The sequence below is a fragment of the Olea europaea genome, chromosome 4 (assembly GCF_002742605.1).
Source record: "Olea europaea var. sylvestris chromosome 4, O_europaea_v1, whole genome shotgun sequence".
NCBI classification, from domain to species: Eukaryota; Viridiplantae; Streptophyta; class Magnoliopsida; order Lamiales; family Oleaceae; genus Olea; species Olea europaea.
This window is the reverse complement of record NC_036240.1, coordinates 3,582,060-3,606,248: the sequence shown is the minus strand read 5'-3', so window position 1 is coordinate 3,606,248 and position 24,189 is coordinate 3,582,060. Positions and strand designations below refer to the sequence as shown.

General features: G+C 37.3%; 1 protein-coding gene across 6 annotated transcripts in view; it reads left to right on the top strand.

Moving 5' to 3' along the window:
- The first annotated feature begins 820 nt into the window (after positions 1–820).
- LOC111393326 overlaps positions 821–24,189 on the top strand; it is a 33,928-nt gene continuing 10,559 nt past the window's right edge. For 2 of the 6 annotated variants that reach the window (XR_002702388.1, XR_002702389.1), the window contains exons 1-14: positions 821–999; positions 1,503–2,138; positions 2,893–3,093; positions 3,568–3,651; positions 4,805–4,864; positions 5,106–5,150; positions 12,294–12,493; positions 12,631–13,095; positions 13,262–13,358; positions 13,463–13,657; positions 13,742–13,831; positions 14,718–14,780; positions 14,867–14,941; positions 20,301–20,351. Coding sequence is in view for 4 of the 6 variants with exons in the window: in XM_023018813.1 (XP_022874581.1) it covers positions 1,761–2,138; positions 2,893–3,093; positions 3,568–3,651; positions 4,805–4,864; positions 5,106–5,150; positions 12,294–12,493; positions 12,631–13,095; positions 13,262–13,358; positions 13,463–13,657; positions 13,742–13,831; positions 14,718–14,780; positions 14,867–14,941; positions 20,301–20,351 (2,004 nt within the window). In the remaining 2 variants the exon portion in view is untranslated. Of the gene's footprint in view, positions 1,028–1,502; positions 2,139–2,892; positions 3,094–3,567; positions 3,652–4,804; positions 4,865–5,105; positions 5,151–12,293; positions 12,494–12,630; positions 13,096–13,261; positions 13,359–13,462; positions 13,658–13,741; positions 13,832–14,717; positions 14,781–14,866; positions 14,942–20,300; positions 20,352–24,189 lie in introns of all 6 variants that reach the window. The other 4 variants (XM_023018813.1, XM_023018814.1, XM_023018811.1 and 1 more) reach the window with 4 other exon arrangements.

The window sequence follows — 24,189 nt, the reverse complement described above, 5'->3', positions numbered from 1 at the left end:
ATAGCGTTCTTTAAGTCATTTCTTATTTATTTAATGGAATAATTGTATAAATTATTTTCATATTACTTTTAATTTTGAATAATTAACTTTGAAGGCGGGAAGATGGTCAATACAAAATTGGGTAGCTGTGATACCATTCAAAAACAACACAAAAAGAAAAAAAAAAGAGCTGTATTTTTGCAGATTCTTGCTATCGCTGGAAACTAATTGAGCTGTAGGCATCAAGGTAAGCGATCCTGCTTGCTATTCTATCACTCCTCGCCTGGCCTTTACTTGATAGGGTTCCTTTACCAGAATCAATAGTCCAACTACACTACCACTACCCGTGAGATAGAAGTAGGGCACTTCACTCACCCCTTGATTTTTGAAAAGAAAAATTGCATTTTTTATTGATTTAACGAAGTATTTAACGATAGGTGGATGGAAGCTTTTTCCATAATGAAAGGTAAAGGTAAAGCTGAAAGTGTCAAAAAATATAAGGTAAAAACGCTTTGTACAAAAACGTTAAAAGATGAAGACATTTTGTGCTAATTAACCTTGATTAAATTAACGGAGTATTTGATGATGGGTAGATGAAAGGTTTTTTTCGGCAATGAAAGGTGAAAATGAGAGTAAAATTGTTAAAAAATAAAAGGTATGAACATTTTGCACAAAAATATATTGTAGGCGCAGTGTATATACAACTCTTGTTCCCTAACCTGTTGAGACACATTTCGGGATTTAACTTCCTCACAAAATTCTAGAAACGGGACGATGGGGTCGTCAATGTTGGGTTGACCCAAAAGAGTCAAATGTACCCTACACTGTCCTAAGACTCTCTTCCTCTTGTGCATGCCCCTGTTTACCCGACACTTCGCCCAACCCACGCCACCCCACACCTCGCTTCTCCTTCTCCTTCTCTTTCTCTCGCACGTATACACACACGCGCGCGCATAAGCATTGAACCGAAAACCATTACAGCGAAAAATTACAAAGAACACGGCCTGCCGGCTGGAAGCGGTACACGGATCACAATTTTTGTTATTTTGTATGCATTACTCTGTTTGTATCATCTGCGATAGTGTCATGGAAAAAAATTACATCTCATGCGTTAATCAATGATTGAGCATGTACAATAAATGGAATTATAATAGGGTTTTAAATTCTTCATGCATTTGTGAAGATTGAAGAACCCACAATTTTTTGAATTATATTCTCGAATGCACATGCAAATTTCTTAATTTTGGCACAATTTTCAAGCATTATTGAAAAATTCAGAAAGAAAAAGTGAGATAAATTGGATGATGATTTTGTTTGAAAAGTAGTCATTTTGATTATTTCTGTTTTTGAATTATATTCTCGAATGCATATGCAAATTTCTGAAATTTCTTATTTTTGGCACAATTTTCATGCATTATTGAAAAATTTAGAAAGAAAAAAGTGAGATAAATTGGATGATGATTTTGTTTGAAAAGTAGCCATTTTGATTATTTCTGTTATTTGTTTTGCAATCTTTCTTGCAGGGGAATCATTGTATCTGTAAATAATGAACGCTAAAGGGTGGTCCGTGTTTTATAAATTCAAGGATCAGAGAATAATATAACTTAATTGGTGATGGATTTAGTGTAAATATTCAAAGCATATACCTCTTTTCATGGTGAAGAATACTTATCTACTTGTTGTGTTTATAGCCTGAGATGCGGGGTTCTTCATGAATTTTATCAGAACTGCGGATTAAGGGGATGCGTGTGAATGAATGTAAGCATTGTTATAATTAGGCCATGGAAATGGATGTGAAGGAAAATGCTGATATGCCAGAAGAGTGGCCAAGGCCTGCGTCACCAATTGAGGTGGTACAGCATCTCTCTGAAGAGGCAGTGAGAGCATCAAGTGCGGCATTGCGTAATGTTTCAGGTTGTACGAACTCGAATGCTCTGCCGCCCTTGATGCCTGGGCATAGGCGTGCCCATAGTGAAGTAGTGACATCGTTTTATGGGCGTAATGCTAGCTGTAGTAATTTTCAGAAATGGAAGTCTCAGATGCAAAGGGCTTTACATTGGGGTAACTGCAGTTCTCGTGATAGCGAGCATTTTTCTTTTGATCCAGAAATTCTGGCAAATCAGAAACGGCAGTGGTATCAGCTTCATTCCAAAACCTTGGTATGCAACATCATGGTGGTGAAACCTTAGTTTTCTTTCGTTTATCTTGTGATTTATTATTATAGGTGTGAAAATATGCTTCTCGGTTCACATGACATTAAGTTTTAGGATTACGTCTGAAAATAAGACCTACACCGTTCTCTAATATGAATTCGTTCTGTCTTTTCAAACTCCTGTTTATTCCCACTCTCTCGCCCGTTTAGTGTTTCATCCAATCGCCCTATTAGTGTTTCATCCAATCTTGCTGACATACTTTCATTCTTTTTTAGTTTCCTCCTGCTTCTGTGAGCTCGATTGTACTTTTGTCATTTCACGAGATTCATATTTAAACCTACAGATTTTTGTTTATTGTCACTGACATAATATGGTCTTTCTTCAACCATATAATGATCCTTAAATTTTTTTTGTTGAATTCGAAATTTATAAAGATGTGTTCCACAGTAACACTACGATCTATTGGTTATTAGTGGTTCCATTAATTTGATATAACAAAATCTTCGTAGTCCGGAGTTCCTTTTTTTTATAAATTTCAATAGTACATGTATGAATGCTGGCTTTGATATCCATTTTCGAAATTGGTTATGAAAATTGTGATGTTGCTTTTTCTAATTATCGTCCCTGTTGTACTCTATATCACGCATTCATGGTTTTATTGTTATTCTTTATGTTGTTGTTAATTGTTCGTTAGATGCTGTTTCCGAAGATTGAGGTTACTGTAGTTGGATTAATTACATCAGATGAGTCTGTCATGTAGGACCTTGAGAAATATAAGGAGCCCACCTCACTTTTTGAACACTTCATCATTGCTGGGCTTCAACCAGATGCCAATCTTGAGGCAGTTGAGGATGCATTTGTCAAGAAGAAGAAATGGGAGCAGGAAATGGCAAGAACTGAAATGCTTGATTTCAATATGCTGCAGTATAGACGACCTACACTTCCAATATTGGAACCTCAGGTTTGGTTGCTTTATAATGATGTTAACTGTTTTACCGGCCAACTTCTCATTATATTCTCTAATTTTATGTATTGAAGAACTCCTATAAAAAAAAAAAAAAAAAAAAAATTATGTATTGAAGAACTAGTTTTTCCAAGCAAAAAAGGATTTATGTAGGTGACCTCAATTTATTAGGGATAAGACTAGTTTATTGTACTTGTGTACTTATTTCTTTGGAGGTGCCATGTTCCCAGCCCTTTCTTAGCATGTAGTAATGTATGAAAGAGTAATTTTCTAAGCTGTTGCTAATTTTTTTTTCCTGGAAATGGTGTTGGGTGTGAACTTGATCCTTGTTCCAGGATTTTAAGTGTGCATTTATTTCTTTTTGGGATATCGTTTGATTAATTTAACATCATTCACACAAAGTTTCTCTTTATTTCAACTGAAGTATTTTACCATCCATTTTGAACGATAATATTTTCAATTTCTCTACAGGTACTCTTTAAGTATCCCCCAGGAGAGAAGCTGGCTTTGCGCCCTAAGGATTTGGCAGCGTTTTGCTTTCCTGGAGGTGTTAAGGTTAGTATATGTCAAGCTCATGCTTTACAAAGGGTTTAGTTAATTGGTGGAGTCAAATGAACTAGAAATGAAATTTAAATTAATTTCATTAGTAGAAGTGGACATGAAGAATCATTCTTATTGAATTAGTCTTTGTATTTTCATTTTTTACTATTATAACTTTTATATTTTGTGTTTCCAATTAAAAAGGGTTTTAGTTTCATTAGTAGAAGTGGACATGAAGAATCATTCTAATCGAACTAATCTTTGTATTTTCATTTTTTACCATTATAAATTTTACATTTTGTGTTTACAATTAAAAAGAGTTTTGACTTTTTCATAAGAAATAAAAATAAATATATTTAAAATTATATTTTATTTTTACATAAAAAGTAAATTAATTTTATGTTTAAAGACGTACTTTTGTATCTGTATCTAAATTTTGGATCCTTTTGTCCCTTTTTTCTAGATTTAAGAAGAAAAAGAACCAAAGCCTGATACCCATACCTGAGTTCGAGCAACACAGCCCACAGTGAACAACTTTCTTCTTAAGTTTCCATTAAGAATTGTTTGATGCCTCCAAACAATGTTGACCTTTCTGTTTTTTCCCGAGCGTAAAATATGCTGTTTTGTGCAATAAAAAAAGTCCCCTTGTTCCATAGATGTTAGTGCATATCACCAATTCTACAATTTCTATGTCAGTGTGTTATTGGGATGGATAATTAGTGGTAGCATGGAGGTTGGGGCTTAGGTTTCTTTTGCTACTCAAATGTTGTTAATGTGTTTACTCTAGCTTTAAACATTCTGTGATCATCTTTGTCTTGCACACCGTGTCCATTGTATAAGAAACTGACATTTATCAGAAGAGAAAAAAACTCCCCAGTATTGAGGCATCCTAATGGGTACTACTAATACTGTTGTTGGTTTGACGAGTTATTTACTTTATGGTACACTAATATTCCTGATATACCTTGCTGGAATGTAGCTTCACACCACGTTATTATGACTAATGAATTTTAATTCTTGGTGGTTTGGTTAACTTGTTCTACTTTGGAAACTTGCTGTTCTTCATCGGGCATTGGCATAAACTTATAATATTATGTAAAATACATCTACTATGCCAAAAGATTTCATCTTCATTACCTCATTCTAACTTCTTCACTGTTCAATTTAGGCACGCATACCGGAAAGGACGCCATCATTAAGTGACTTGAATGAGCTTGTCTATGGACAGGTATGCAGAAATTTTTTATGTATCCATTCTATTTATCCTCCTTTCACCACAGAGACCTGGAAGTTGATATACTTCTGTCAGTTTCATACTTATATTATGGTTTGAACAAATACTTTCTGAATGCCCTAAAAGAGAAAGAGGAAGTGAAAAAGAAAAGAATTGTCTCATCTTTTCTCCCCTTTTCTCCTCCTCCTCCTCCTCCTCCTTTGAACTTATAATATTTATGGTACTTTGTCTTCAGGAGCACTTATCTCGAGATGATTTATCGTTTATATTTTCGCTTAAGGTAAGTCCATTATGATTTCTCTGTCTGAGATTCCGTGTTGCTTTTCTTTAAGCCCAATAAGTCCCTCGTACATTGATATTTTCATAAATCTTACATATTGATGGTTTGATTCTCTTGCATATCCTTTCATGACATGAAAATGTAGTTTAACTTTTTACGTTGTGATGTATTCTGCTTGCTCCCCTCCCCTTAAATTCATTGGGTGATCTTTGTATTCTTGGTACTCTGAAGACTGACACCTTATGTAGATATGGATATTGGGTACCAGCCCTTGCTTTATATATATATGCTGCTTTTGAGAATGTCTTCTCTGCTGGCACAACTTCAAGCTGTAATGACTCCATTTTCAAACGACAAGCCTTGACCTGGTGCTCCTTTTAGGTGCCTAGAGAATTTTGGGGGACAGCTTCAAAGCTTTCTTCAGCTTGTGAATGCATCTATTAGAAATTATTGATCAATATGGGCATTTTGGTCAATTCTAGTCAACTAATTTGAAGATTTCTTATCTCATTGTATTTTCTCATAGTCAATTTTTCTTGGGTCTTATTTGTGTACCCTGGCGATAATGTTTCCACAAATAATGTCTCCACATACCCTTGTGAAAATAATTAATACTATCTTTCCCCTATGCCTAGGTCATGAATTTGATCGCATCCTTGGTTGACTAACAGACGGACACCCACATGTAACTGAGTCCTAGTGACAGGGATTAGGGTTTTAATTGGAGTGATGTTGAAAGAACATTTATGAGGTGAAATGCTTAGGGCTATGCAAAACTTGTGCACTGTGCAAAATATTCTGTAAATGGTCCACAGGATCAACTTTTTGACTCATAAACATATAATTGAGTCCTAGCGACAGGGATTAGGGTTTTAATTGGAGTGATGTTGAAACAAACTTTTATGAAGTGAAATGCTCTGGGCTATGCAAAACTTGTGCACTGTGCAAAATATTCTGTAAATGGTCCACAGGATCAACTTTTTGACTCATAAATTGATTCATTTAATAACTGGATGAAGCACAAGCTTGTTGGGAACCAGTTTAATGGACTTTGGACATTTGGTTATGTGTTTTTGAACTGCGATAATGAAGATTATGTTCAATGCTAATCAGAATTGTTGGGAAATTTTTCCTGGTTTTATAGGGAATTAGCTGCGTCTAAATTTATTAAGAATAAAATTACTTTTTTGTCGTCGTCATGGTTATTAGGTAATTAAGATGTTGTGTCAATCAAAGTTTACTAGGCTAAATTTTTTTATGGACTTGTACACGGTTTGAGTAAATATTAACACAAGTAATGATTGAGACAAAGAACTGAGATTGTTAATGATTTCCTCTAGTTATCTCGTGGCAAACCAATTTGTTTGCATTAGTGCCATTGTGTCGAAGAAATGTTCTGTATTAAGGAGATGGCGTTGGATGTCTGATCTTTAGTCAGTCTAGTTGTTTTGAATTTTCGATGTTATAAGTTCTTATGTTGCCTAAAATAACAAGACTACACTAGTATATAAGTAAAGAGCATTCTTTAAATGGAATGAGGTGTGTACTTTTAGAATCTGAAAGAAACTTATCTTGATGGTGGAGTATAATGCAACTCTCTTCGTAGGTGATGTCATTAAATGTAGGTCAGATTTTCTTCAGAATCCTCCTTGCATTCTGTTTCTATTTTAATTATGTCAAAAGCAAAACGCTGACCACATTTTTGACATTCTAAGACTGGAAAGCTAAACCATGAAGCAGTAGTTTGACAAGGAGTTGCATTTATATGTGATGTGATCTAGGTTTTTTCAGTTAAAATGCACACCAAGACCACGTATGACTGATTATTATTATGGAATTCCAGAATTTGTTCCTAATCAGTTTTAATTTTATGTTGATTTGTTTTTCTATTTAAATAAAAGAGTGATTCTCTCCATTTGTTCCAACTGTAGTTAAAATTAAGGAGATCTAGGGACAGCTTGTAGTCAGGGATTTCCTATAAATGTCCCAGTTTATTTCTTTGTAAATAAGTGAATAAAAATTAGAGTTTTCCTCTCTAAAATCTTCATGGTATCAGAGCTTGATCTGTATCCATTGAAATGGTAAAAATCGGAATGGCAATTCGAGCCACTTCCTCCTCAATTGATGTAACTTCCAACCAAGAAGACACCCCTTCCAACATTAATGGCGAATCTGATAGCTTTGTTATGCCTATCACTGGGCATAAGCTGAGTGAAAATAATTACCTCCAATGGAGTCACTCAATCATGCTATTCATCTGTGGGAAGGGAAAAGATGATTTCATAACTAGGGCAAGGCCTACACCTTCGATGGAAGATCCAAAATATAAGGTCTGGGAGTCAGAAAACAGCATGGTGATGTCATGGTTAATCAATTCCATGACCAAAGAAATCGGAGAGGACTTCATGTACTATAAGACCGCTAAGGAAATCTGGGATGCAGCTAAGGAAACCTACTCAGATAATGAAAACACTTCTGAATTATTTGAGATAAAAGGTATCCTAAATGATCTCCGTCAAGGGGAACTTACTGTTACACAATATTTTAATACTTTAAATAGATACTGGTAGCAACTAGACCTTTTTGATGATGCTAAACTTGGCTGTTCAGAATGTCAGAATGTAGTCTCAAGTACAAAAAGATTGTCGATAAGGACAGAATTTTCAAATTCTTATTTGGTCTTGATAAAAATCTGGATGAAGTAAGAGGAAGAGTCCTAGGAATGAAGCCAATTCCTCCGATCAGAGGAGTATTTTCTGAGGTCAGAAGAGAGGAAAGCAGAAAGAAGATTATGATGGGAAACCAAGTCTCACCAAACCTGAGTGAGAGTTCTACTCTTATGGCAAGCCATGCAAATAATTTACCAAATGATAACAGCCGTCAAAGAAGAGGAGGAAGACCCTGGTGTGACCACTGCAGGAAACTAGGACACACAAGGGACACTTGCTGGAAACTACATGGAAAGCTGGCTGACTGGAAATCGAAAGTAGCTGTTGAAAGCCGTGGCTTCATGTCCACTGGAGGAGAAAAACCTGCACCAGATACCGACCTTTTTAGTATTGAGCAAATTGAGTTACTGAAGAAATTGATTAGTTAACAATCCTCTTCTCTTCCCAATTCCACAGTTTCTGGATCTGTTGCTCAAACAGGTAACTTTTCAACTGCTTTGAGTACTCAAATGGAGAAAAACAGCTCATGGATTGTTGACTCCGGTGCATCGGATCACATGACTGGTAATGCTAATCTGTTTCACAAATATGCCCCAACTTCTAAGAATTTTATGGTTCGAATTGCTGATGGATCATTATCTAAGGTTGCTGGAATTGGATCTGTTATTATTGCAGATAACTTAACTCTAAATTCAGTTCTCTTGGTTCCAAATCTGACTTGCAATCTATTGTCCATTAGCAAGCTTACCAAGGACCTGAAATGTATCGCTAATTTTTCCTCCGATCATTGTGAATTTTAGGAATTGGAATCAAAGAGGATGATTGACAATGCTAAGGAATGTGCAGGGCTCTATCTCCTCAAAAGTCCTAATAATCCTAAACAAGCTCAAACTGCAAGTAGTATGTCGCTTTCTGTTTATCAAAATTTGTCTAATAAAAATAGCGCAATCATGTTGTGGCACTATTGATTAGGTCATCCCAATTTCTTGTATTTAAAAAGGTTATTTCCTACATTATTTCATAATAGCAATGCCGAGTTCTTTCAATGTGAAGTGTGTCAACTCTCCAAACATGTGAAAAATCACTATCCAATCCAAGGGTACAAAACTTCCCAGCCTTTCTCAATCATTCATTGTGACATATGGGGACCGTCTTGAGTCAAAAATATCACAGGCACTCGGTGGTTTGTGTTATTTATTGATGATCATACTAGGATAACTTGGATATACCTAATGAAAGAAAAATCAGAGGTTGGCCCTATCTTTAAAAATTTTGCTAGCATGATCCAAACTCAATTCCAAACAAAAATAAAAGTGTTTAGAACCGATAATGCCAAAGACTATTTCAATTCTATACTTGGCGAGTATCTTGATAGGAATGGGATAATTCATCAAAGCTCATGTGTCGACACACCCCAACAAAATGGGTTAGCAGAAAGGAAAAATAGACATATTCTAGAAGTGGCTAGATCTATTATGTTCACTACAAATGTCCCTAAACAATTTTGGGGAGAAGCGGCCCTCATAGCCACATTCCTCATCAATAGAATGTCATCAAGAGTTCTAAACTTCCAAACACCTTGTCAAAACCTTCTCCTTTCCTATCCAGATTCACGAATAACGTCATCCATACCATTAAAAATATTTGGTTGTCAAGCATTTGTACATATTCATGAGCAACACCGAAGCAAACTTGACCCGAAGGCCATCAAATGTATTTTTCTTGGTTACTCTCCCACTAAAACATGCTACAAATGTTATTCACCCATCACTAGAAAATTTTATACTTCTATGGATGTCACCTTTTTTGAAAACCAATCATATTACCCAAAAATTCACATTTAGGGAGAGAACTCATCTGTACAAGAATGTAATTTTTTATTTGATATAGACACCTCTCTATCTAAAGCTGAGCCCATTACCTCCATTTCATCAAAAATTAGACCAAACACCTCTCCATCTGAAGTTGAGCCCAATACCTCTATTCCATTAGAAGTCAGACCAAACACCTCCATCCCATCAGAAGTCGAGCCAATCACCAACTTCATTCCTTCGGAAACAAAACATAATTTGCCCAGTAACCATGAGTGTGTCATCCCAATCCATTCTAAACCTGCAGTTGACAAAGAGCTATGTGTTTATTCAAGGATTAAAAGACCCGAAAGACCCACACACTTCCTATGGAAAACCATGAATCCAATCTGGTTCGAAATAGTCCAGGTAATATTTCTTATGAAACTGAAACTGCAACTGATATTACTGTCAATAATGATCTTGATGTTCCTATTGCAATAAGGAAAGGTGTGAGATCATGTACTCTGCATCCTATCTGCAATTTTGTATCTTATGATGGTTTATCACAGAATATCGAGCATTTGTCACTAATCTGTCCAGTGTAGAAATACCACACAGTGTTCATGATGCTCTAGGGAAACCAGAATGGAAGGCTGCCATTGGAGAAGAAATCAATACTCTAAAAAGAAATGGAACTTGGGAACTTTCAAATTTACCAGAAGGGAAACAACTAGTGGGATGCAAGTGGATTTTTACTCTCAAGTATAATCCAGATGGAAGTATAAATCGATACAAAGTAAGGCTTGTTGCTAAAGGTTTCACTCAAACATATGGCATATACTACCAAGAGACTTTTGCTCCTGTTGCCAACTCAATACTGTACGGGTATTACTATCTTTGGCAGCCAATCTAGATTGGCCCCTCCATTAATTGGACGTAAAAAATGCTTTTCTCAATGGCGATTTGGAAGATGAAGTGTACAAGAAAATTCCACCCGGCTTTGAGACAGAAAATAATGTTAACAAGGTTTGCAAGCTTCAAAAATCATTGTATGGTCTCAAGCAATCTTTTAGAGCGTGGTTTGATAAGTTCTCAAAAGCAGTAAAAAAGTATGGGTATTCCCAGGGACAAGCTGATCATACCCTGTTCACAAAATTCTCTTCTAGTGGGAAGATTTCCATCCTCATCGTCTATGTAGACGACATTATTATGATAGGAGATTATATAGAAGGAATAAACTATTTAAAGGAGGTTCTTGCTAAAGAATTTGACATCAAAGACCTAGGAAAACTTAAATACTTTCTAGGCATGGAGGTGGCGCGTTCAAAGAAAGGAATAGTTGTTTCCCAACGTAAGTACATCTTGGATCTATTGAAAGAAACTGGAATGTTAGGATGCAAGCACGCTAACACTCCTATGGAATCAAATTATAAAATTGGGTTTAAGGAAGAAAGTCCTCCAGTTGACAAAGGAAGATATCAACGACTTGTAGGAAAACTCATCTATCTATCTCACACAAGACCTGACATAGGTTTTCTAGTTAGTGTTGTAAGCCAATTCATGAACAAACCCGATGAAGAACATCTTGAAGCAGTTTATCGAATTCTTCGATACTTGAAAAGGACTCCTAGTAAAGGACTTTTCTTTCAGAAAGGAAGGAGTAAGGAAGTTGAAGTCTACTCAGATGCAGATTGGGCAGGTTCCATTACAGACAAGAGATCAACCACAGGTTATTGCACTTATGTATGGGGTAACTTGGTCACTTGGTGTAGCAAGAAGCAATCTGTTGTTGCAAGGAGTAGTGTCGAAGCAGAATTTAGGGCATTAACTCAGAGTATATATGAAGGAATATGGCTAAAAAGATTACTAGACGAGTTAAAAATCTCAACAAAAGAGCCAATAAAGGTACTCCGTGACAATTTGGCTGCAATCAGTATTGCTAAAAATCCCGTTCATCATGATAGGACTAAGCATGTAGAATTAGACCGTCACTTCATTAAAGAAAAAGTAGAAGAAGGGATACTAAACTTGGTCTACATCTCTACACATATTCAGGTTGCTGACATTCTGACAAAAGCCCTTCCAAGAATAAAGTTTGAAGAATTTACATCTAAGCTGGGAATGATTGACATCTATTCCCCAGCTAGAGGGGAAGTATGGAATTCCAAAATTTGTTCCTAATCAGTTTCTGATTTTATGTTGATTTGTTTTTCTATTTAAATAAAAGAGCGATTCTCTCCATTTGTTCCAACTGTAGCTAAAATTAAAGAGATCTAGTGACAGCTTGTAGTAAGGGATTTCCTATAAATGTCCTAGTTTATTTCTTTGTAAATAAGTGAATAAAAATTAGAGTTTTCCTCTCTAAAATCTTCAATTATTATGAAGTTACTATATTCATCACAAGATTCCTTGAACTGGCATTTTGTGAAAGGAAGATGTTTCTTTTACTTCTCGGACACCTTATGCTTGTGTGTTCTTGAGAAATAACATTCTTTTTCTACATACCTTAGACTGGCTCTTAAGCAGAAATGCTTCATTTACTTTTCACATACATGCAAATCTGCTTCTTCTCACTCCCCTGCCACTCCCTCAAACCGAAAAGGTACTATTTGATTCAATTTGCATGCTTTGGTACATATGTTAACTTGTTTGGCCAAAAACATTCTTTTGCCTTTTCATAGGTGGCAGACAACGCAACACTTTATGGTGTTTGCTTGCACGTACAAGAATTTGTTCAGAGACCACCTGCTGGTTCTGGAGTTTCATCGCCCCTTTCCCAATCACTTGTTGGCTGCAGTCGGTTTTTGGCTTCTGCAGCTCGCTGTTATTGTATCTTAACAAGAGTGCCTTTCTTTGAGTTACACTATGAGATATTGAACAGGTCAACATTAGTTTCATTAATAATTTTGATCTCTTTAATATGCTGATTGAATGTCCTCTTGATTAACTCTAATATTTCTTTTGTCATTCCTTTTTATGGAAAATTATGTGCACACATACAATTGATTGCATGTGCAGCATCATTGCGCAGGAGCGTCTGAATCGGATAACACAGTTTGTAACAGAAATGTCTCTTTCCGATCATGTACCTTCACCATCTGGAACTAGTGACTCCCCTTGTATGGAAAATGACACAGACTGGATGGCTTCAGCAATACCTGTTGACAGCGCAATGGTCCTTACTGCTGCTGCAGCAGGTATTATAGCAGATGACAAGGTCCCATCATCAAGATGGGAGATAGGTTCTTCTGGCAGTGGTACTGCCAGTGGGACATTAGATCAAGGTGAAGTGAGAGACTTGGATAAGGATGACGGAAAAAATATGCATTATTTTGGGGATTGTACCCCTGATTCCTTAGAAAATCAGTTTGTAGAAGGGATATACAAAGTTGATGACAATGGCCACCCTCCACAGGCTGGGCCCGATGTCTGCCCAAGGAACCACACATTGGAGCGTCTCGGAAGTTTTGAGTCCATATTCAGGTTGTAGAATATTTGATTTCCTTTTTATATTAGCTTCTTCTACAGTTACAGTGAGCTTAGTCCAGTTTACATAACACTGCATTTGGACTTGTTGCTCGCATGGATGTGCCTTTTAACAAAATTATATGGCTGTTTTTTATGTAAATATTTAATTTTCTTTTGGCAGTTCAGCTAGATCTATTGCGTCAGAGGATGATGATGATGAAATCTACTTTAACCGCGATAAAGATTTGGGGGATAAGATTATATTGGAATGGGCAAGGGTGAGTTCATAAATTTATTTCCAATAACTTAAATGGTACTCGGATTTCTATTTTTTCAGATTTTCTTTCTCACTTCCTATCTCTCTTTCTGACCTCTATGACAGGAGAATAAAAATGATTTACTACAGATAATTTGTGGTTATCATTCTATGAATCTTCCACCGAGGGGAAGCGTAATTATTTATCAGCCACTGGAGCATCTACAGGCCATTGAGTATCAACGACCTCCAATTTCTGGCCTCGGAGTGGATGAGAAGTATCTAGATCTCAATCTTGAAGATTCCAAGGAAGCTGCTGAGGTTGGACGAGTTAGTTACTAGTTTCAGGGGTACTTGCCTGTAGAAGGATGAACGCAGTGTAACTGATACATTTAAATTTTGAAGGTCAAGCTAAAACTGGCAACGGCTGAGGAAGCTGTTTCACTCGCTATATGGACAATCGCTACAACATGTCGAGTTCTTTCCCTTGAAACTGTAATGTCTTTTAACTTTGCTAGTTGTGCTTCTTATTTGTTTATCTTCTCACCACACTAAGATAATTTATTGTTTTTCATGATCATTTACTTTGTCTGATAAGAAAATACCCTTCGAAATATGGTAACAAAATTAGGGCTGCTGAACCTTGGTTGAAGTGTTAATAGATTCAGATACTTAAAGATTCTGGTGATGCTACTTGTAAAGAAAGATGGCAATCACTTGTACACATGTATTCGAGTTCATGATGCCAGTTTCTGCTAAATTTGCATCGTTTCTTTATAACACACCTAGTTACTGTGTTTACATTTTGCCTCCAAATTGTTTTACTGCACTGGGAACTCCATATCCTTGACAAGTGCTTGGTTCTGTAAGAAGATAGTGAACTTTATGAAACTGTGAAGCGGTAGATGCAATTCTCAGTATTTGGAGTAGCATGATGGATTATTTGTCTGGCTGGGTGCAATACTTCCCCTTCAGACTTCGCCTCCCTTTTTTTCATATAATCATGCTTGGGAAATTATTATTGGAGATATATTTTCTTTTCTAAGCTATATATGAATGAAAAATAAAGTTTAACTTATAGAAAAGGAACCCATTGCTTAAATTTAGCTGTTGGAATTGAGAAATTTGAATTCAGCCATGCTATGGACAAATTTGAGTTTGAAAGGTACAGAATTTTCCAAATTCAATAGGAATTTATTTGTTAACATGTTCTGTTTCTATAAAAAAATCTTCATTTCTCATTCTCCATCATATGATTTTTTCAAATTTTATGAATCAGTACGCAATCTAATTTATATATTATTTCTATTTGTGCATTGAATCTGATAATTGATTGTTGTCCATGCAATGTTTGGAGTTTGATGAATGTGACGTTGTTCAGGTTTTGGCATTGGTTACTGGTGTGTTATTGGAAAAACAAGTGGTCGTGTTGTGCCCAAATCTAGTAAGTTTGTTCATGGAACTATATTAAATGATTGGAATTGTTTTCTTCAACTGAGGGGGCTAACTACATGCTTTCTATCTCTATAGGGCATTCTATCAGCTATAGTGTTGTCTCTTATCCCCATCATTCGTCCATTTGAATGGCAAAGTTTATTTCTTCCAGTAAGTTTTATGACTTCCAGTATATTTCTTCTCACTTCCAAATTCCAAGACATTAGATGATTGTCATGACTAGACGATTATGATAAGCCTTGAAATCTCTGATACCATATGAACAGGGAAAATTTGATATATTTCTCAATGAATATTTACATCACCAATACATCTCATTTATATGACACAAAGGGGAGAAAAAAAGGAAAATAAAATCTGCTAATTAAGGAAGTAATTCACCCTACCAATTGACTTAAAATTACAATCTATAATTTATATTATTTCCATTCTTCCTACACTCCTCCTCAAATTGGACTGTAGCTATTGATCACGTTCAACTTGCAGTTGAGGTCATCAAACGTGTGTTGAGACAATCCCTTGGTAAAGATATCTGCAGTTTGTTCCTTTGTAGGTACATGTCATACAGATAATCCCATCATCCATTTTATCTTGTCCACCTCTATATGTTTGGTCCTGTCATGTTGTACTGGATTTAGAGAAATGTTGATGGCTGCTTTGTTATCACAATAGAGTTTGATCGAAAATTCTATTTCTACATTCAATTCTTCCAAAAGTTTCTTTAACCATAGACCTTCACATATTCCTTGTGCTGCGGCTCTAAATTCAGCTTCGGCACTACTTCTAGCCACAACATTTTGTTTTTTACTTCTCCAGGTTACTAAATTTCCCCAAACAAACGTGCAATAGCCAGTGGTAGATCTTCTATCATCAACTGATCCACCCTAGTCTGCATCAATGAATACTTCTATTCCTTTCCTTTTATTTTTTTCGAACAGTAATCCTTTCCTTGATGTACCTTTGAGGTATTTAAAGATTTTGTATACTGCTTCTAGATGAACCTCTTTGGGAGTGTGCATATGTTGAGTAACCCTGCTTACTGCAAACGCAATGTCAGGTCTGGTGTGAGAGAGATAGATTAATTTACCAACTAGTCTTTGGTATCTATCTGTTTCAAATGAGTTCCCTGTGTCCTCTGTCATTTTTCTTGCCTCGATAGGTGTGTCGCTAGGTTTGCATCCTAGCATACCAGTTTCAGCTAATAGATCAAGTATTTAACACTAATACCCTTCTTTGATCTTGCAATCTCCATACCCAAAAAATACTGCATTTGCCCCAGGTCTTTCACCTCAAATTCGTTAGCTAAACACTTCTTCAATCTTTCCATTTCGGCCATGTTGTCCCCGGTTAGGATTATATCATCAACACACACAATTAGGATTGTCTTAGCCCCATCTCTCGATTGTTGGAAGAACAGAGTATGATTAGACTGTCCTTGCTGGTATCCTTGAGCTTTTAATACCTTTGCAAATCTATCAAACCATGCCCTTGATGACTGTTTGGGACCGTATAGAGATTTCTTAAGTTTACACACTTGATTTTCATCATTTTTGTTATTAAAGCCCGGAGGTACTGTCATATAGACTTCTTTTTCTAGTTCTCCATTCAGGAATGCGTTCTTGATATCCAGTTGTTGAAGAGGCCAGTCTAGATTAACGGCTAGGGATAGGAGAACACGAACTATGTTTAATTTTGCTACCGGTGCAAATGTTTCTGTGTAGTCGAAGCCATAGGTTTGTGTGTACCATTTTGCTACTAGACGAGCTTTATAGCGTTCTATTGTCCCATCGGCCTTGTACTTCACATTGAAGACCCATTTGCATCCCACAAATCTGCTTCCTTTCGGTAGGTTTACCACTTCTCAAGTTTCATTTTTCTTTAGAGATTTCATCTCTTCCATTAGTGCCTCTTTCCCTATGGGTGATTCCAAAGTCTCTTGGATATTTTTTGGGATTTTTGTTTTGTCAAGGTTAGTCGTCAAAGCCTGAAATCTAATAGATAGAGCTTTATACAAAATGAATTTTGAAATAGGATGGAGAGTACATGACTATGTTTGTTTTCTGAGAACAATCGGTAGATCATTATCTGGATTTCTACACTCATTGGAAGGGTTCTCATCAGGTCCAATCATCGGTTCTGACTCTCTTGGTGCCTCAAGTGTGGGAATCTCTTCATGCTTCGATTTAGACTTTCTTGTGTAAACTAATATCTCCTTGTCACTTTGTTTTTCAACCTCTCCCCATAAGTTCAAGTTTCCTTTTGTGTATGACACATTAGAAAGTAGAGTGACGGGTTCTGAATTAGGTCATTAGGGGTAAGATCAAAATCTAAGAATTCCCTATTCAAGAACCGATCTTCCATCGAATTCTCCCCCTAAAGAGAAGGTTTTTGGAAATATGGTAGGTTCTCGAAGAAAGTGACATCTAGGCTGACAAAGACCTTTTGTGTAGACGGATCATAGCATTTATATCCCTTTTCATTTGGTGAGTGCCTAATAAACACACACTTGATTGCATGTGGTTCGAGTTTGTTACGATGATAGGAGTGAACATGAACGAAGGTAGTACTTCCAAACACTTTTAGAGGTAGATTAGAGGTAAGACGGGAAGTGGGAAAGTATTTTTGGAATCGTTGGATAGATATGTCGAAGGAAAGGGTACAACTGGGCATTCGATTGATTAGATATGTCGATGTGAGAATTGCATCACCCCAGAATGTTTTTGGCATATTTGTAGTGAACATTAAGGCACGAGCAACTTCAAGAAGATGTGTATTTTTTCGTTCAGCAATCCCATTTTGTTGGGGAGTGTTGACACATGAATTTTGATGAACTATTTCATGTCTTTTTAGATAGTCTTATAAAGTGGCGTTTAAGTATTCTATGTCGTTGTCAGTGCGTAGTATTTGAAGTTGTGTTTGAAATTGGGTTTGGATAATTGAGTGAAAATTTATAAATACTAAACGGACATTAGTTTTGTCTTGAAGTAGATAAACCCAGCATACCCGAGTGTGATCATCAATAAATGTGACGAACCATTTTGTATGGGTGCGATTAGGATTTCAAGAGGGTCCCTATAAATTACTATGAATCATAGCAAATGATTTAGATGGTTTGTATGTGGAACTTGGGAAAACTGTTCGCTGATGTTTTGCAAATTCGCAACTTTCACATTGAAATTCACTTGCAGTTCTATTCAAGAAAACGGAGGGAAGTACACGTTTTAAGTATGGAAAATTGGGATGACCCATTCTATAGTGCCATAACATAATTTCACTATCCCTAGAGGTAGATGCAGAGTTACAAATTGTAAGTTGACCTAGTTTACTCACATTAGCTTCCTTGAAGTAGTACAATCCCTCACACTCTTTAGCACTGCCAATCGTCTTCCCCGATGAAAGGTCATGAAAGATGGAATAAGATGAAAAAAATTAGCCGAGCAGTTGGAAGTTTTTGTTAGCTGACCAATAGATTACAAGTTACAAGATAAATTAGGAACATGGAGGACAGATTCTAGGGTGATGGTTTCTGATATTTGGATACTTCCTTCTCCTGGAATGGATGAGAGTGATCCGTCTGCAATTTTCACCTTAACATTTCCAGTGCAGGTTGAGTATGATGAGAATAGGTGGTACGAGTCCGTCATGTGATCGGACGCACCGGAGTCAATAATCCAAGGAGTTTTAAATTTTGAGCTGTGTGAAGCTTTTAGAAAGTTACCTTTGTGGGCTAGCAAACTAGAATGACTTTTAAAGGAAGGCTAACCGAATGTTTGAAGGCTAGAGAACATCTGATAAAGTTGTTTCATTTGATCGGAATTGAATGCACCGCTTGAAGAGATAGGGCTTTTTGTCTCAGCTTGTTATCCTCGACTCTTAATATTTTGTCTTGGTTTCCAATTGGTGGGCTTCCCATGAATTTCCCAACATATATCTTCTCTGTGCCCTGACTTGCGACAATGTTCACACCAAGGTCGTCCTCCTTTTTGGGTTGGCCCATTTGGAACTCCTTTTGTTGATAGGCCCAATGCTCCATTTACAATGGAAGGCCCAATAACTTCTAATCCATTTGATTTTAATGTTCCAGACCCAGAACCTAAAGGCCCAGGCCCAATTGATTTAATATTATAAGGCCCATTATCCTTCACACTCAGGGCCGATATCTTTCCAGAAGACCCAGACGATCTCGAGGTCTCTTTCAACATTACTAGCCGGCAAGCTTCTCCTCGAACTTCAGCAAAGACCTCACAAGTCGGCAATGGTGGTGTCGACCCAGTATTCTGCTTCTAACATCATCCAACTCTCGATTCAATCCCGCAAGAAACTCGAAGAACCTTTCATTCTCCTATTTTTTCTTGTACAGTGCACTATCCTACGAGCACGTCCATTCTTCTTCGAGACTTAGGTCTAATTCCTTCTAGAGTGTAACCATCTCCATGTAATAATCAGTAACATCTCGAGGTCCGTGTCTTGCCTGCCATAATCGAGTCTTGATTTCAAAGATGTGTGATGAATCTTCAGAATCAGAGTAGGTTTCCTTCACAGCGTCCCAGACATCTTTGGCGGTTGGAAGGAAAATATATGTCTTCCCTATTGACGGCTTCATAGGATTCACGAGCCAAGCAGTCACCATGGAATTTTCAGATTTCCACTTTTGAAGGAGGGCTGCATCTGTTGGTTTACATGTCTCGCCGGTAAGATATCCTAGCTTCCACTTTCCGTCAATTACCAATTTTATGAATTGGGCCCATTCTCGAAAGTTTCTCCCATTCAAGTTGGAAGGAGGAATTTTCGAAGCCATTGGAGCCGATTGAGGGTATGGCCTTTGCCTTGAAGTGAGATGTTTCAGAGGTGGTTGATTCCCTGTTGTTGGTGGGGAATTCCGCCATGGATTTGGCAAATTAGAAGAGCCGTGGCTCTGATACCATATGAACGGGGAAAATTTGATATATTTCTCAATGAATATTTACATCACCAATACATCTTATCTATATTACACAGAGGAGAAAAAAAGGAAAATAAAATCTGCTAATTAAGTAATTCACCCTACCAATTAACTTAAAATTACAATCTATAATTTATATTATTTCCATTTTTCCTACATAAGCCTTGAAATTTTCTAAGTTAAAAGTTTGGTTAGATTTTAAATGATTTTATTCTATTATTATTATTACGATTTCTTTAGCCAAAACCAAATTCAATGGTTCCAAATTCCAAGTGTAAGATTATAATTCATCCACACTTTACCGCTCTGAACATTAATATTTCTGATTTTTGAACTTTTGCTGTGAATACCATCTGAGGTTCTCTAGATGGCCACAGATGGTTGGATTCGAAGGTTGGCATATGTCCTGGTTCAGTTATCCGGTTTCCTGATTCTAGTTATTCTTAGTTTTTTAGTTATTATTATTGATTGTGACTGTTATTATTATTATTGATTGTGACTGTTAAAGCAAGATTTTCTGCTCACATCTGCAATTCTTTCTACTTTTCCGTTTTAATTCCTCTGCAGATTCTGCCAGGGAAGATGCTTGATTTTCTTGACGCTCCTGTTCCTTTCATTGTGAGTACTTTTTTCATTTACAGGCACACAAGGTAGTGTAATTCTGCATTATTTAATAATTACCCAATAACTTCTATACTTAATGTATGGTGAAAATCTCAGGAATGTTAAGTATTTGAAGTAATATGTGGTGTATGCAGCGTGAGAGGGTTCAGCCATTGTTGGGTCTAGGAAGGGGTATAGGTGCAGAATGGTACCCATGCAAGAGGGGAGGTTGTCTTGTGAAATTAGATTGTATGCTGGGTTTTTGTCGAAACAACTCTCCGCTACCTGGTGGGGCTCCAGTTTGTCATTAGTATTGTATTTGTGGTACCAAAAAGGATGCAATTCTAGAAAAGGGTTCAACGTCTGTAATTCCTATGAAGGACCAATTGTGGATTTACAGGCACTGGCCACCGTTCCCCCACCGTCTCTATTGACATCTGAAAATTCTTGTTTTAACTGGAGGAAATTAAAATATTCAGATAGGACTTCTAGTATGAACTATGAAGTTTATAGACATTTGTATACACATGGACATATGCAGAATGCAATCTTCTAAATAAAGCTACCGTCTCTATTGACATCTGAAAATTCTTGTTTTAACTGGAGGAAATTAAAATATTCAGATAGGACTTCTAGTATGAACTATGAAGTTTATAGACATTTGTATACACATGGACATATGCAGAATGCAATCTTCTAAATAAAGCTGACCCTAAGTGATAAATTTGATTGTGTATGTGATACCGGCTGCCATGAGACATTTATATGAGAAGGGGAAGGGGAGAGAAGAGCAGAAAGGAGGGAAAAAGAGACAAGAAGAGGGGAGAAATACAATTTATTTCATAACCAAGGGTTGTTTGAATTACATCGCATAAGCCCCTTTATACAGGGTTTTAAAAGATTTTATTCTAAGTAGAAATATATAATAAAAGAAACTAAATCAAACTTAATTATGTTTCCTAAAATATGAATTAAAATTGCAAACTAAATATAATTATCAGTCTAATATTCCATCATTTCTTCTCGGCTGAGAGAACTTGACACCGGCGAAATAGACTGCAACTTCTTTACCAAGGAGGGCGATCTTTCTTCCTGTTCAAATAACATAAGCAATCAGGTGACAACAACTAAAACTGAATATCAATCTCAAATATTTGAACCGACCAAGGTGTACGATCTTTCTTTTTGTTGTGCATGTGGCTCATCTAGAGTAGAACATAGGCCTTGGATCAAATGGGCTGATGTCGGCACGGAGCGGAGCGACGGCATCGGCCTTGCGCGGGTTTAATTTACTGTCTGGTTGTTAGGGACGCTGAATGGGTTGGGGGTACGGTACAGGGGTATTTTCTGTACGGGCCTTAAAGTTTTATATGGGCCCAGGCTAGGGTTAGTATAAATAATATGTTGTAACCCTATTTTTCACAACTGAATAAAGAAATCTCCGCTTCGCTCTCGTGGACGTAGGCACACCACCGAACTACGTAAAATTCTTGTGTTGATTTTCGTTTTCATCTCTTTAATATTGCACATAAAATCCAACAACTGGTATCAGAGCTAGGTTCAGATGGCGAGTTCTTCGATTGCAAAATTTGATGTGATGAAGTTTGACGGATCTGGGAACTTCGGATTATGGCAGCGAAGGGTGAAAGATTTGTTGGCGCAGCAAGGGATGATGAAGGCACTATCTGCGAAGGGTGAAAGATTTGTTGGCGCAGCAAGGGATGATGAAGGCACTATCTGCGAAGAAACTAGAGGGTACGTCAGATGCTGATTGGGAAAAGCTCGAGGCGCGAGCAATTGGTACAATTTGGCTTTGTTTGGCGGATGAAATCATGTATCACGTCATGGATGTTGAGTCTCCAGCGGAGGTTTGGGAGAAATTGGAGAGTCGTTATATGTCGAAGTCTCTCACGAACAAGCTGCATCTAAAGCAGCGGCTGTACGGGCTGAAGATGTTGGAGGGTACGGATCTGATTCAACACACCAGTGTTCAATCAAATCATCAGCGATATATTGCGACTTGAAATCAAGTTTGATGATGAAGATAAGGTAATGATTTTGTTGTGCTCACTGCCTCCTTCGTACGACCATCTGGTGACCACGTTGACGTGGGGTAAAGGGACTCAAATTGGAGGAAGTCACATCAGCCCTGTTAGCCTACAACCAGCAGAAACTGCGTACTGGTTAAACTTCACAGGGTGAAGGGTTGATCGTAAAGGGCCACCAGGATCGTGGGAGAAGGAAGGACAAGGGTGTTTCTTTTAGAGGGAACACAAGATCAAAATCTAGAAATTAAAATAAGAAAAAGGTGAAGTGCTACCAATTCCATCAGATGGGCCACTTTAAGAGAGACTGTCCGAATAAGAAGCAGAGTGATGAAAGGAAAGGTGATGGGTCCTCAAACTCAGCTAGTGCTGCAGAAGGAGACTCGGATTTTGGAGATGGAGACATGTTATCAGTCTCTGCAGGTAATTCTGTAAAATAAAATGACTGTTGGGTACTTGATTCAGCCTGTTCATATCACACGTGTCCTCATCGGGATTTGTTTCATTCATATCATTCTGGTAATTTTGGATCTGTTCTGATGGGTAATGATGCATCATGTAAGGTCATTGGAATGGGGTCCATAAAATTTAAAATGTTCGATGGTGTGATAAGGACCTTGGAAAATGTTAGGCATGTACCTGAGTTGAAAAAGAATCTAATTTCTTTAGGCACTTTAGACAAAAATGGTTACTCTTATAAGTCAGAGCGCGGGGCTCTAACAGTGAAGAAAGGGGCTATGATTGTGATGAAGGGTCAAAAATTAGCAGGGAATATCTACAAGGGAATATCTATAAACTACTCAGGGATACAGTTGTAGGTGGAGTTGCTACAGTAGAATCTGAGTCAGATGACACTCTTCTATGGCATATGCGACTGGGGCATATAGGAGAACGTGGCATGGTTGAGCTTCACAAGAGGAATTTGTTGAAGGGGGTAAAATCATGCAAGCTGAATTTCTGCAAATTTTGTGTACTTGGAAAATAGTCCAGAGTACACTTCAAGATGGGAAAGCACAAGTCAGAGGGCATTCTTGATTATGTGCACTCAGATGTTTGGGGACCAGTGAGGGAGTTGTCTAAAGATGGATATCAGTATTTTATTACTTTCATTGATGACTTCTCTAGAAAAGTTTGGGTATATTTCATGAAGCACAAGTCTGAAGCCTTTGCCAAGTTCAAATTATGGAAAGCAGAAGTAGAGAACCAGATGGGCAGAAAAATTAAGTATCTGAGGATAGATAACGGTACAGGGTATACAGATTCACAGTTTCTGAGATTTTGTGAGGAGCATGGTATTCAGCGGCACTATACAATTCGCAAGACACTGCAACAGAATGGTGTTGCGGAAAGGATGAACAGAACAATTGCAGAACGGGCAAGATGTTTGAGGCTGAACGCAGGGCTCTCGAAGAGTTTTTGGGCAGAAGCAGTGAACATGGCATATCATGTCATAAACAGATCACCACGAGCAGCACTAGATGGGAAAGTTGCAGAGGAAGTTTGGACAGGTAATGAAGTTGATTATTCTGAATTGAGAGTATTTGGTTGTCCGGTGTATGTGCATGTATCTAGTGATCAGCGATCCAAACTTGATCCGAAATCAAGAAAATGCATTTTTCTAGGCTATGTTAAAGGTGTAAAGGGATACAAGTTTTGGGATCCAGAGGCAAGGAAGATGGTGATAAGTAGGGATGCAGTATTTGATGAAGCATTCATGCTTAAAGCTTCTACAGATAAAGAGAAGCTAAATTTAGACGAGGGTAGAGGTAAGAGCCAAGTGGTGCAAGTAGAGCTAGACAATGTAAACA